General features: G+C 41.1%; 1 protein-coding gene across 6 annotated transcripts in view; it reads right to left on the reverse strand.

Annotated features, from left to right (window-relative positions):
- Positions 1-536: 536 nt before the first annotated feature.
- Positions 537-14603, reverse strand: part of sorbs3 (sorbin and SH3 domain containing 3) — a 132397-nt gene continuing 118330 nt past the window's right edge. For all 6 annotated transcript variants that reach the window (XM_060931370.1, XM_060931369.1, XM_060931368.1 and 3 more), the window contains exons 16-21: positions 9788-9902; positions 6602-6727; positions 6060-6527; positions 5768-5871; positions 5574-5680; positions 537-2492 (exon numbers count right to left, since the gene is read on the reverse strand). In XM_060931370.1, the coding sequence (XP_060787353.1) occupies positions 2431-2492; positions 5574-5680; positions 5768-5871; positions 6060-6527; positions 6602-6727; positions 9788-9902 (982 nt within the window). In that variant the 3' untranslated portion in view covers positions 537-2430. The remainder of the gene's footprint in view (positions 2493-5573; positions 5681-5767; positions 5872-6059; positions 6528-6601; positions 6728-9787; positions 9903-14603) is intronic.

Here is a 14603-nt window from a genome sequence, read left to right on the forward strand (position 1 = left end):
CTTTTGCCACTCACAGATATGTAATATCAGATCATTTTCCTCAATAAATAAATGACCAAGTATAATATTTTTGTCTCATTTGTTTAACTGGGTTCTCTTTATCTACTTTTAGGACGTGTGTGAAAATCTGGTGATGTTTTAGGTCATATTTATGCAGAAATATAGAAAATTCTAAAAGGTTCACAAACTTTCAAGCACCACTGTATAAACTCCATCAGAAAATCATGTCCGAATCCCTCTTTTTGAAGTTTTCAGGAATCCAAATGTGTTACTGTGAAACTTCTGTCTGATCTCAAAAATGTTCCCATCTGTAGGGATTTTTTCCTCAGTGTGTCACACTGCAACATCAGAAGGCAATGGAAGATGTTACTGATTTCAATCATGAGGTTATGTGTCATACTTACAAGAAGAACATTGAAGCAAAGACAAGGATATGAGCGTTTTTGGACACAACCTCAAGTCAAACATCTGGCATGAGGAATTAACGAGCAATTAACAGCCTGTTTTTTTTTTTTTAGAAAAATAAACAAATGACATTTTTTTTCCAAGCACAGGATGCATTTATTTGATAGTTATCAAAATCTGTGAGTACCATATCTACTGAAATACACCGTGCAATCAGTAAAAATATATTATATTTTCTGCAGTTTGATAACTGTTAATATCTGTACAGTCTCAGAAAACAAAAAAATAAAAAATAAAATGGAAATAATACTTGAGTTAGAAACCAGTATCCGAGACGATAACAACCACATCCAAGCAGTCACCAATCTAGCGTAACCCAACCATCCCATTATAACCTGTGAGATTATAAGTCAGATTTTCTTTCAAAATACATGACTATGAATATCGGCATCTCTTATTAAGAAGTTGCTTTTTAGTTGGAACTGACAGTCATAGCTTGTGACAGAATTACTATACAAACATCAATTGGTCACATTCTTGTTCATGATACGATCAAAACACTTCCTTCTTCTTTATACTTTGGTCATCGTCTTACTTCATCTTTCCAAGAATGCTTTCATTCTCAAAAAAAAAAAGGAAGTTAGTGGCATATATGTCCTAGAGATCACTTGAGTGTTACAATTACAAATGAGGATCACTTCACAGAAGGGTTTCATACTGTATCATGTTAAACTTCAGGAAACCTTTTTTTTTTTTTTTTTAATTATTATTTTTTTTAGGAATGAATTTGACTGTGGTCAATGAAAACTGCAACGGTTTTCCAAGCAACAACCAACCCATATCTAAAAGTTAATGATATGTTTTATACCTTAAGGCCAACAAAACCCAACCACATCAGTCTCATTCGTCCAAATTGTTGTAAATTTGTCACCAGATCAGGTTCATGGAGAAAGAATGTTCCTTTCTGTCAAGGTACGCCCGATTTCAATGACAGAGCCATACCTTTCATGACGCACAGTGTATCTAGGATTGGTCATGTTTCAAAATAGCATATTACATTTCAGGAAATGTCTTACTCAACACAGAACAATGATGTATGACACAAGTTTATGGTAATAGGTTTTTGTTATGTAGGCAATCATATTTAGCTATTCTCACCTACAACCCTGAACTGACAAAGTCTAGCTAATCCACTACAGAAATGTTTGCGCTCTAGCTTTATAATACACACATAGTGAAGCCAGTTCTGCATGAGTTACTTCCTCGTGCAGGAAATATTACAAAAATCCCCAGAACGCTGCCAACTGAGGTGATCCTTCAATAGTTCCTCGAGCAACAGATTAACAGATACAGCACTAATATAGTATATACTACACGTAGATGAAGCTCTAGTAGGCAAGGATTTGCACGGTTGTGTCGTTAATATCAAATTGAGTTCAGCCAAGCCAGCAAACGAAACACTAATATTTGTGATGATCATGATAATTGAGAAAGTTCATCCATCCAGATGCGTGTCTTCGTGGAGTGTTCCACGAGGAGCTGCGCTGTTACAGATCTGAAATGCAGGACGGAGGAAATCTTTACACAAAAATGTCAAACACAGGATGTGCTGCAAAATAAGCATGTGGACGATAAGGACAGTGTCTCTGTCTCTGTGGCAGCAGTCCAGTCCAAACCATACCCACGGCCACCTCTTAAATCAGTCACTGGTGGCTTTAAAAACATGCGCGTTGCCTTGACTGTTCCAAACATAGTGTCTTTGCCAATGCCACCACATCCAGGGAGTGCTTGTGAAAACACATACACACGCACGCAGACACAGAACACACGCAAGTGCTCAAAATGTGAATGGAGTGTGCATGCAAACCAGTTCAGGAGCTGAAAAGTGAGTGATGATGATGGAGAGATTGAAGACTGATTGTGCATATACAAGTTTTATATATGTGTGTGTGTGTGTTAAAATTCTCATCGAATTAGTGAGCGAGACTGTAGAAGTAGTGAGTATGCCAAAACATTTGTTCACGTTCAAACAGGTGCCACATAGTTGCCAGGAAATGTTCCAAAAGCACGAGTCCTCTCAGACGTACCTGTAAGGAAAAGAGGTTCAACATCAGCACCAACAAGTAAGCTAAATATTTCTAAAGTTATCAAACAAGCAGGTTTCCTCCGGGTGCTCCGGTTTCCTCCCACAGTCCAAAGACATGCAGATTAATTCACCTGGCTGCTCTAAGTTTGCCCATAGGTGTGTATGTGAGTGTGAAGGTATGTGAGCCTGTCTCTCTGTGTCGGCCCTGCGATGGATTGGCGGCCCGTCCAGGACGTACCCCGTCTCTCACCCAATGCCAGCTGGGATTGGCTCCAGCTTCCCGCAACCCGTAATGGATAAGCGGTAGAGAAAATCTAACAAGCAGTACTTCAATCCCAGCAAAGCTTCATTTAATCCCAGTAATCTTTGACTGAATCCTGCCAAGCCTCAATTGAATCCTAGCCTTGATTTAATCCCAGCAATCCTAAATTTAATCATACCAAGCCTCAATTTAATCCTAACAAGGTTCAGATTAATCCCAGCAAGCATCACTGTAATCCTAACAAACTGAGAAAACCTCAGTTTAATCCCAACAAACCTCAATTTAACAGCAACCTTCAATCTAATTCTAACAAGCCTCGATTTATCCTAGCCTAGCAACCTTCAATTTAATCCCAACAAGCCTCAATTTTTATCTCCCAAACCCTTAATTTAATCCTATAAAGCCTCGATTTAGTCCCAGAAAACCTTCATTTAATTCTAGCAAACCTTGATTTAATCCTACCAAGCCTCAATTTTATCCCCCAAACCTTTAATTTAATCTTATATGTAAGGCCTCTAGTTAATCCCAGGAATCCTTAATTTAATCCTGCCAAACCTCAGTTTCATCCTAGCAAACCTCAATTTAATTCCAGAAAACCTCGATTTAATCCTAGCGAACCTCAATTTTATCCCCCAAACCCTTAATTTAATCCTATATAACCTTGAGTTAATCCCAGGAAACCTTGATTTAATCCAGCCAAGCCTCAGTTTCATTTTAGCAAACCTCGATTTAATTCCAGAAAACCTCGATTTAATCCTACCAAACCTCAATTTTATCCCCAAAATGCTTAATTTAATCCAATAAAGTCTCTAGTTAATCCCAGGAAACCTTGATTTAATCCTGTGAAGCCTCAATTTCATCCTAGCAAACCTCGATTTAATTCCAGAAAACCTCAATTTAATCCCAACAAGCCTCAATTTTATCCCCAAAAGCCTTAATTTCATCCTATAAGGCCTCAAGTTAATCCCAGGAAACCTTGATTTAATCCAGCCAAACCTCAGTTTCATTTTAGCAAACCTCGATTTAATCCTACCAAACCTCAATGTTATCCCCAAAACGCTTAATTTAATCAAATAAGGTCTCTAGTTAATCCCAGGAAACCTTGATTTAATCCTGCCAAGCCTCAATTTCATCCTAGCAAGCCTCGATTTAATTCCAGAAAACCTCTATTTAATCCTATACCAAATCTCGATTTTTATCTCCAAAACCCTTAATGTAATCCTATAAGGCTTTGAGTTAATCACAAAAAACCTTGATTTAATCCAGCCAAGCCTCAGTTTCATCCTAGCAAACCTCGATTTAATTCTAGAAAACCTTGATTTAATCCCAACAAGCCTCAATTTTATCCCCCAAAGCCTTAATTTCATCCTATAAAGCCTCAAGTTAATCCCAAGAAACCTTAATTTAATCCTGCCAAGCCTCAATTTCATCCTAGCAAGCCTCGATTTAATTCCAGAAAACCTCAATTTAATCCTATACCAAATCTCGATTTTTATCTCCAAAACCCATAATTTAATCCTATAAATCCTCTAGTTAATCCCAAGAAACCTTGATTTAATCCTGCCAAGCCTCAATTTCATCCCCAAACCCTTAATTTAACCCTACAAGGCTTTGAGTTAATCCCAAGAAACCTTAATTTAATCCTGCCAAGCCTCAATTTCATCCTAGCAAACCTCGATTTAATTCCAGAAAACCTCGGTTTAATCCTATACCAAATCTCGATTTTTATCTCCAAAACCCTTAATTTAATCCTATAAAGCCTCTAGTTAATCCCAAGAAACCTTGAGTTAATCCTGCCAAGCCTCAATTTCATCCCAGCAAGCCTTGATTTAATTCGAGAAAACCTTGATTTAACCCTACCAATCCTCAATTTAATATTAGCAAGCCTTAATTTAATCTAAACAATCCTCAATTTAATCTTGGCAATCCTCAATTTAAACCTGCCAATCCTTGATTTAATCCTAGCAAACCTTTATGCTAGAAAAAACATAATTTACAGATAACTAAGCTTCAATATTAGCCTGAGTTTGTTTGTCCAAAAGTGTACTTTACCACTTTTTTCTTTCCTTTTTTGAAACCGAAAATGAGGAAAAAATTAACCATGGCTGTTGAAATAAGCCCCAAGTAATTATTATAAAGTAACCCTTCATCCTAGCAAATGTAGATGTGATTTCAGAAATCTAACAATTCCTTCCATAGCCCTCAGTTTGGCGGCACAGTGGTGTAGTGGTTAGCGCTGTCGCCTCACAGCAAGAAGGTCCGGGTTCGAGCCCCGTGGCCGGTGAGGGCCTTTCTGTGCGGAGTTTGCATGTTCTCCCCATGTCCACGTGGGTTTCCTCCGGGTGCTCCGGTTTCCCCCACAGTCCAAAGACATGCAGGTTAGGTTAACTGGTGACTCTAAATTGACCGTAGGTGTGAATGTGAGTGTGAATGGTTGTCTGTGTCTATGTGTCAGCCCTGTGATGACCTGGCGACTTGTCCAGGGTGTACCCCACCTTTCGCCCGTAGTCAGCTAGGATAGGCTCCAGCTTGCCTGCGACCCTGTAGAACAGGATAAAGCGGCTAGAGATAATGAGATGAGATGAGATGAGATGAGTCCTCAGTTTGATCCAAACAAGAACTAAATTTATCCTAAATGCTAAAAATCAGACACACTCTTCACCTTGTTTTACTAATCATGTAGTAACAGATAGTGTCCTGTAGAGGGCAGATAATAAAAAACAAAATATGCATAATCTACAGCCAGGACTGCAAAATCACAGCAAGTGAACCAAAGTATTCCTAAAAGACAGTCATCTGTTATGTAAAAGAGCCATTTACCTACAAACCAGCCGTCATCGCACTTCTCCATCACCTGAACGATGTCTCCCTCCCTCAGCTCCAGCTCGTCTCCATTCTGGGGTTTGTAGTTGTAAACTGCCTTATATCTGACAGAAAGACAGAAGATGTGAATGCATTTTATCAGGATTAATGATCAGGTTAATCAGATTGCTCTGAGGGGATCTAAGACTCACGGCTGTCGGGGTATGACTGTAGTGCTGCTGTTGACTGGGGAAGGTGCTGATGGTGGAGTTTTTACACGCGTGTAAGACTGAGGAGGTTGTGTTCTGGGTCCATCCTACAGAAAGAGGTTACAGGAATAACACCGTACATCTTACACAAGGTCTAATCAAAAGAAAGGAAACAAAAACATTTGAAGAGATATTTCACCACTTTATAACCTGCTGAAACACAGATCAGTGATGAAATATCTTTAATAGAACTGAACATATGTCATTACCGACATAAATATTACTATCTTGATACCTGATAAGAATACGAAGGTCTCTGGTTCATGTTCACTGCCAGTCCCGGGCCCTGTGGAGACGGCAAGACGTGACTGGATGGTGAAACAGGAGATCTCGTTTCTCTGTCCAGTGAACTGCATGCTGAAGGTGAGAAACTCCTGTGGCTGTTGGGCGGAGTGGGTGAGGCGGGGCCAGGCGAGTATACAAAGTGATTGGACAGCTGTTTGGAGGAGGCGTGCTGTGTGGGTGAGAGGGGTGAGCGTAACTGGCTGGTGCATGCGTGAGTTGAAAGCGGAGCCTGGGTGCAGTGAGGGGAAGGGGAGAGGGGCGAGAGTGGGCAGGGTGAAAGGTCATCAGCCGTTCTGGTGCGGGGCATTTTGTTGACCTGGACGTAATTGGCGGGGAAAATGCCGCTGCGGGCGGTGCCTGGGATCCGACCCTCCAACCAGTGATCATCCACACGTCGTGTTATGGATATCACCTCGCCCTGAAAGAGATTGAGTTCCTCTTGTAAAGTACTGCTGCATCTAAGCAATGCCATGAGCTTTGAGGAGCCAGTACCTTCCTAAAGGACAGCTCCACCGGCAGGTCGGCATTGAAGTTGAACAGAGCCACGGCCTCTCCGTACTCCAGCACCTGTACACTGGGAGGCTTTATTGGCACTGGCTTCTCTGTCGGAGGAATGATCTGCTCAAGGGTAGATGGAAGAGAGGAGAAGTGAGGATCTACGATTGCTATATTTCATATCATGTAAACACACCAACTATAGAGGCTTTGCACCATCACGTGACCGCATAGCAATGGTAACTACGCGGCCATGACAGGGAGCATGCTTGTAGTGCTTCATTCAGATGACGTAGTTGTTATTGATTAGTATGGGGGCGGCATGGTTGTGTAGTGGTTAGCACTGTTGCTTCACAGCAATAAGGTCCTGGGTTCGAGCCCAGCAGCCGACGGTGGCCTTTCTGTGTGGAGTCTGCATGTTCTCCCCGTGTCTGCGTGGGTTTCCTCTGGGTGCTCCGGTTTCCCCCACAGTCTAAAGACATGCAGGTTAGGCTAATTGGTGGCTCTAAATTGACCGTAGGTGTGAATGTAAGTGTGTATGGTTGTTTGTCTCTATGTGTCAGCCCTGTGATGATCTGGCGACTTGTCCAGGGTATACCCCGCCTCTCACCCATAGTCAGCTGGGATAGGCTCCAGCTTGCCCACGACCCTACACAGGATAAGCGGTTACAGATAATGGATGGATGATCAGTATGGGAAGGTTTTGTTGCATTTTTGGATGTGCAAATCATTCTGAACGAAACAAAGACATCAGATTTTTTAATTTACCAAAAGTAATTCATCATCGGGGGAAAAAAGTAGAGAGATTTCCAAACATAGAAGGGGAAAATGAGGAAAAAAACATTCAGCGGGACTCAGTGTCAAACAGAGAGGTCAAAAACCCTATGGTATGCTCCATTTCCACAAAGGGAAGAATAAAAAAAAATTATTTTACAACTGCAGCGTGGTGCTTATTCTTTTCCAGTGACGTGAACATGAGTAACACAGCGGCTCGGCACAGCCTAAACTTCACCGAGACTTAAAGCACATTTACATTTGGGGATCCTTCGGAGTGTGTTGTGCGTGAGCTTGGGACCCAGTCGTTATGGAAAACACCTGATATTGATTTGAGCGCAATCAGCACGTGCATATAAGGACTCTGTTTTCACAGACACTTTGCTAGTATTGTGTCAGGTATGCGGTGGTAGACGGATCTAATTCCAGGAAGAGTGCTTATTAGCAGGCGTGATATTTCAAAAAAAAAACCACAAAAGTAACTGAAATCATAGTCATAAACATGGCTAGAAACAAACGTGATAGTGATAATGATAATAGTTCACAAAGCCTCTGTGTCCTTGTATGCGTGTGCTGATTGTGCTCAAATCAGTATCAGGTGTTTCCCATAATAACTGGGTCCCAAGCGTGCGCACAACATGCTCCGAAGGATCCTCGAATGCAAATGCACTTTAATTTTTAAGTTTAGGCTGTGTAGAGCTGCTGTGTTGCTCATGTTCACTTCACTGTATAAGAATGAGCACTGCGCTGCAGTTGTGAAATTATTTATTTTTTTTATTTTTACCTTCATGGAAATGAAGTGAGCATACCATAGGATTTTTGACTTCTCCATTCGACAGCAAGTCCCGCTGAATGTTTTTCTCTTCTACATTTAGAAATTTCTTTATTTTTTTCCCCCCGATGATGAATTACTTTTGGTAAATGAAAAAATCTGATGTCTTTCTTTCATTCAGAACAACTTGCACATCCAAAAATGCAGCAAAACCTTCCCGTACTGATCAATAACAACTAAATCGGCTGAATGAAGCACTACAAGCGTGCCCCCTGTCATGGTGCCCTAGTTACCGTTGCTATGGGGGTCACGTGAAAGTGCAAAGCCTCTATAGAGAGCGTGCACGTGACGTCACGAGGTCACGTGATATTCATTATCCGCCATTTTGGACGGCAAGGCCGCGCATAGAACTTAGACGAACCCGTTCTAATTATCAAGTGTGTGGGAGTAGCTCTTTCAAGAATGGTCATATCTTGTTCAGCATTTGGTGTAATCTTCTAATTCAATACTCCTAGTACATCTGTTAAGTTGATTTTCGGATTGAATGATAACTGCATACTTAGAAACTAGACAGTCTCTAACGTTTAAAATGGCTATGCCTAGCCCTACTACCCTGGCCTAGTCTATGACAATGTTTTATCTTTTTGGCTCATATATGCCTTTGAAAGGCCAATCCATAGTAGGGACGGCGAAAACTAAAAAAAAATCTTGACCGACCACCGAGCCTCATTAGCCGGTTAAAGTCGGTTAACCTAGGAGTTTAAACAGGGATGCAAACGGCGGATGCCGCCTTTTTCACGGCTGAATCGCGCAGATCCGATTTTTTTTTTTAGGGGGGGCGTTGGAGTGTCTGAACAATTTCATCAGAGTAAATTCTGTATTAAAATTACTAAATAAGCAAATGCCCTACAGTCCATGAAAAATAGGAAGTATGAGAAGAAAACAGTAAATCAGAAAGCTGCCCATGTTTTCGCAGAAGCTGCGCAAATGTGCGCAGCTTTCTGATTTCCTGTTTTTCAGGCAAAAACATACATATTTACAACCCTGTCATTATCTGGAACTGAGTTTAAATTTCGAACATTCTTAAGATAAAACGTCCTGCATAGTCTCTTTATGATAAACGTCTTAATGCCACTTACCAGTGAGGTTATCAAGTAGACTTCCTTCTTCGGAACCTTCCAGAGGTATAGTTGGGATACCCATCCCACAACAAAATATTTATAAGCTTCCAGGCTCTTGTAAGCTTTGAGGGCTTTGCCAGTGTAACACGATTCACGATTAACAAGAAAATTGTAAATGTCGTGGTAGGCCAGATCGGGCAAATCGCCGGCACCGCAGCTCCGAATTTCCCTGAACAAGGATTGCGGCAAGTTGTACGGATCTGCAATCCCCAACCTGGAACACTTTTCCACGTAACGCTGCCTCACGTCACCTTCAAGATGCTGAACAAACTTGGACAAGTAATCGCGCGATGTAGATGGGGTATTTTCCGAATTTTCTTGGGGATTACTCCCTGGATCCATTACGCTCGCGCAAGGTAAACTATCCTGATGCCGTCCAATATGCCGGAGTGGGCGGAGTACACACGTGCGGGTCACGTGACTGCACATCCTCTATAGAGACACACACACATATACCTCAACGTAACTCGTAGGAAAGATCCCTGCTCTCCCATGATGCTCTCCTTCGTACCAATTGGCATCAACCTGGCGGTGAATGTACACCACATCACCCTTTTGCAGGGTCAGCTCCCTGTGAAACAAAGGTCAAAGGTTAACACGTGCTGCCATTAGGTGGAATCTTGGAATGCAGTAAGGATTATAAGCTTTTCCTCAGTCATATCCTTGTTTTTTCCTAACACCTGCCCTTGGGGTTATATTATAAGCGCGTTACAAGTGAGCAGGTTTACTGCTGTTGTTGGGTTTTTTCCCCCTCATTACAGGGATATGCCTAGGAAACGAGCTGCAATAGAAAAGGAAGGAATAAGGCACATATTTGGAGTGAAAGCAGATCCTCAAGAGGAAGTGCAAAACTCTGACAGCGCAAAAGGCTAGGAATGGACACAGCTGTCATAGGAATGCAATAATTACAAGCCGACTGCTGAGGCCTTCTTATCTTCAGTGCTGTTCCCTTATACAGGCTGCTGGGTACCACGCATGCAACTCCGATGATGGGAAGATTCACAGCCTGAGCTCCGTACAAAAAATGAGCAGGACTTCCTTAATTTATTCCTAACAGCTCACTAAATTACTCTGTAATTACTAAGAATATTACTCTGTAATTACTAATAAATTACTCTGTAATTTAGTATTGAGTCCATTTTTGTATTATTCAAAAAACGTATAAAACAAAGACAAATCAAATCTATTTGTTTATAGCGATTTGACGCGGAAGGAATAAAAACACTTAGGGCTGTTCTGTTAGAGTAAAATGATCCACTTTTTCCTAGGATTATTAGCTCATCCGGCCGACAGGTGATGAGTTTATGCCATCATGTGTTGTCCGGCGTCCGTCCAGCGTCGTCCACATTTCACAAAACTCGCTTCTTCTCTCTCAGTTCTTCACCAATTTTTATTCTTTTTGGCAGGAAGGTAGGTCTGCCTGGGGTGCATACAGTGTCTACCCAAATTTGCATAATTTCAGTTAATAATGAAGATATGGAGTAATTAAGCCCTAATGAGCAGTTTCAACACAAATTGTTTCTCCTCCCTCGAGTCGTCTCTGGTATGAAGGTAGGAGTACCAAGAATGCACATAACTTCTACCCAGATTTGCTTAATTACAATTATTAATGAAGTTATGGACTAATTAAGCCTTAATGAGCAGTTCAACAAAAACTGCTTCTTCTCAGTCAATTTCTCGCCATTTTCAATTCTTTCTGGCAAATAGGTCGGTATTCCTAGGGTGTATATAGCTTCTATATATAGCTTGTATATAGTGTATATAGCTTGCAACATTTATTGCGCAAGGTGGCCCACTTTAGATCGTTCCTTCTGGACTAGACGGAGCCGGAGTGAGCTACGCCGTCATTAACGGTCTCGTTTTCATATAACAGCTCTTCCCCAAAAGTTTTATTCTTCTTCTACTACTGCAACTTATCAATGACCATTTAGTTTATTTATTACACTGCAAAACCTCATGCTTTTTTTTAATCCAATTTACAGTTACATTTTCAGTTTTGTGGAACATCAATAATACTACACATTCTATCCACATTCACTGGATATGAGCAACCACGCTGTCTGATTGGCGACTCTATTATGAGGCTGTCAGCTCATATACCATGAGTAGAGAAAAACAAAATGGCGGCGCGTGTTGCTGAACCAACCGAGGATGAAATAAAAATGCTACTCGAAAACAAAACCCTCAAAAATACAAAAAAAAGCAACAAAATATTTGAATTAAAGTATTTGATGGTCAGAACGTATCTTTTTTTTATTTTTCAGTAATTATAATGGGGCAGCACGGTGGTGTAGTGGTTAGCGCTGTCGCCTCACAGCAAGAAGGTCCTGGGTTCGAGCCCCGGGGCCGACGAGGGCCTTTCTGTGTGGAGTTTGCATGTTCTCCCCGTGTCCACGTGGGTTTCCTCCGGGTGCTCCGGTTTCCCCCACAGTCCAAAGACATGCAGGTTAGGTTAACTGGTGACTCTAAATTGAGCGTAGGTGTGAATGTGAGTGTGAATGGTTGTCTGTGTCTATGTGTCAGCCCTGTGATGACCTGGCGACTTGTCCAGGGTGTACCCCGCCTTTCGCCCGTAGTCAGCTGGGATAGGCTCCAGCTTGCCTGCGACCCTGTAGAACAGGATAAAGCGGCTAGAGATAATGAGATGAGATGAGTAATTATAATGATAGCATTTTTCGCAAATTGCTAGTGTCATTCCGCCAGTTTGTTTACATTCTAATCAGAAATGATTTTGTCAGACGTTTTGTATACAGTTTTTATTGATCACATTTGCAAAAAATAAAAGTAAAAATGCTCTGTTTCTCAAAATCCGGTGAATCTGGCTAGAATGAAACAGTTATTCCTCTCAGTCTCCTTGTACAAGGCTCATTTACGACTCGATTTCATGGAATAACTGTTAATTATTGCTGTCATCAACGAACGGTTCCTTAAAGTGCCATTCCACCATTGGATGTATTCTTTGGCATAAAATACAATATATTTTATGACAACATGACTAGACAGAGAAATCTTTTAGCTTCAAAATGATGTATCAAACATAATTTTTTGACAACAACAAGTATATTAATTTTGCGACCAAAGTCACCTACCCTTTTAATTTCCGCGCGGTAGTGAAACGTGATGTCATCGGCAGGTTCCCCTTCTTGTGTACCACGTGTCGGTCTATTTTTAGACCAGGAAACCCCCAAAGTGAGAGAGTCATTTCTCCTCGTATATAGGGGCCAAAAAAATTGCAAAAAATTTTGAGTTAATCTTTCAGTTAGCTAGATTTATTGGTATTAGCTAGATTTATTGGTATTATTTTTATCCCGTTCTATCCGCCATTGCTGATAATATGTGCCACGTCACACGTCACGTGGTACACAAGAAGGGGAACCTGCCGATGACATCACGCGCGGAAATTAAAAGGGTAGGTGACTTTGGTCGCAAAATTAATATACTTGTCGTTGTCAAAAAATTATGTTTGATATATCATTTTCAAGCGAAAAGATTTCTCTATCTAGTGATACCATTTATATATGTTGTCAAAATATATTGTATTTTATGCCAAAGAATACATCCAATGGTGGAATGGCACTTTAAGATTCCACTTCCCCAGGACCTCAGGCACCAAAAAAATAAAAAATAAAAATAAATAAATAAAAAAAAGTCTACGCATTTTGACTTACAGTGCTTACACAACGCCAAAGCAGCAGTGCATTTTGGGGGCACTGACTATTCATGTGTACGAGGGGTTTACAAGATCAGGCACAAAAACAAACAAACAAACAAACAAACAAACAAAAAACACTGAACTTAGCTCACAGCATTCCAAAAATACCTCACTAAAACGCCCTCCACTCCCTCATAGCCTTTTTGAAGGCACTTGTCTGGTCTAGAGTATGTACGGCATCTAGAAGGAGCTCACTCTGAATGACTGAGAAACCAGTCGCAGTAAACTTAGGATCTGTAAGGTGGAGTTGAATTGTAATGAAAGATTCAAAGATTTCAGTAAAGTTCATTTATTCCCAAAACGAGCATACTTTGTTTTTTTTTTCTTGAAACAAGATGAACCGCATTTGACAAATGTCCAAAATGTACGTACTTGTTTTAAAAAAAACCTTGTTTTATTTTCAAAGGTGCTCCAAATAAGACTTTTTCAAGACATTTTGTCTATACAAGATTTTCAAGATGGACTGTCTGAAAACTAGCCTTTCTAGCTAAATGAGCTTTTGCTTGTTGGGCAATTATGTCTTATAATAAGGGTGGCGGGGCGGCACGGTGGTGTAGTAGTTAGCGGTGTCGCCTCACAGCAAGAAGGTCTGGGTTCGAGCCCCGTGGCCGGCGAGGGCCTTTCTGTGTGGAGTTTGCATGTTCTCCCCGTGTCCGCGTGGGTTTCCTCCGGGTGCTCCGGTTTCCCCCACAGTCCAAAGACATGCAGGTTAGGTTAACTGGTGACTCTAAATTGACCGTAGGTATGAATGAGAGTGTGAATGGTTGTCTGTGTCTATGTGTCAGCCCTGTGATGACCTGGCGACTTGTCCAGGGTGTACCCCGCCTTTCGCCCGTAGTCAGCTGGGATAGGCTCCAGCTTGCCTGCGACCCTGTAGAAGGATAAAGCGGCTACAGATAATGAGATGAGATGAGATGAATAAGGGTGGCTAGATGTTTTGACTTGAAAATAGACAAATAAACTTCCTAAGATTTTTATTTTTTGCAGTGTGGAATGAGTGCATTAATATAAACCTTGCAGCCAGGGGCGCAGATAGGATTTTTGAACTGGGGGGGACTGAGCTGTCAGCAAATGATTCCATTTTGTGTGTGTGTGTGTGTGTGTGTGTATATATATACACACACTACCGTTCAAAAGTTTGGGGTCACTTTGAAATGTCCTTATTTTTGAAAGAAAAGCACTGTTCTTTTCAATGAAGATCACTTTAAACTAATCAGAAATGCACTCTATACATTGCTAATGTGGTAAATGACTATTCTAGCTGCAAATGTCTGGTTTTTGGTGCAATATCTCCATAGGTGTATAGAGGCCCATTTCCAGCAACTCTCACTCCAGTGTTCTAATGGTACAATGTGTTTGCTCATTGCCTCAGAAGGCTAATGGATGATTAGAAAACCCTTGTACAATCATGTTAGCACAGCTGAAAACAGTTGAGCTCTTTAGAGAAGCTATAAAACTGACCTTCCTTTGAGCAGATTGAGTTTCTGGAGCATCACATTTGTGGGGTCGATTAAATGCTCAAAATGGCCAGAAAAATGTCTCGACTATATTTTCTATTCA

The sequence above is a fragment of the Neoarius graeffei genome, chromosome 10, assembly GCF_027579695.1.
Source record: "Neoarius graeffei isolate fNeoGra1 chromosome 10, fNeoGra1.pri, whole genome shotgun sequence".
NCBI classification, from domain to species: domain Eukaryota; kingdom Metazoa; phylum Chordata; class Actinopteri; order Siluriformes; family Ariidae; genus Neoarius; species Neoarius graeffei.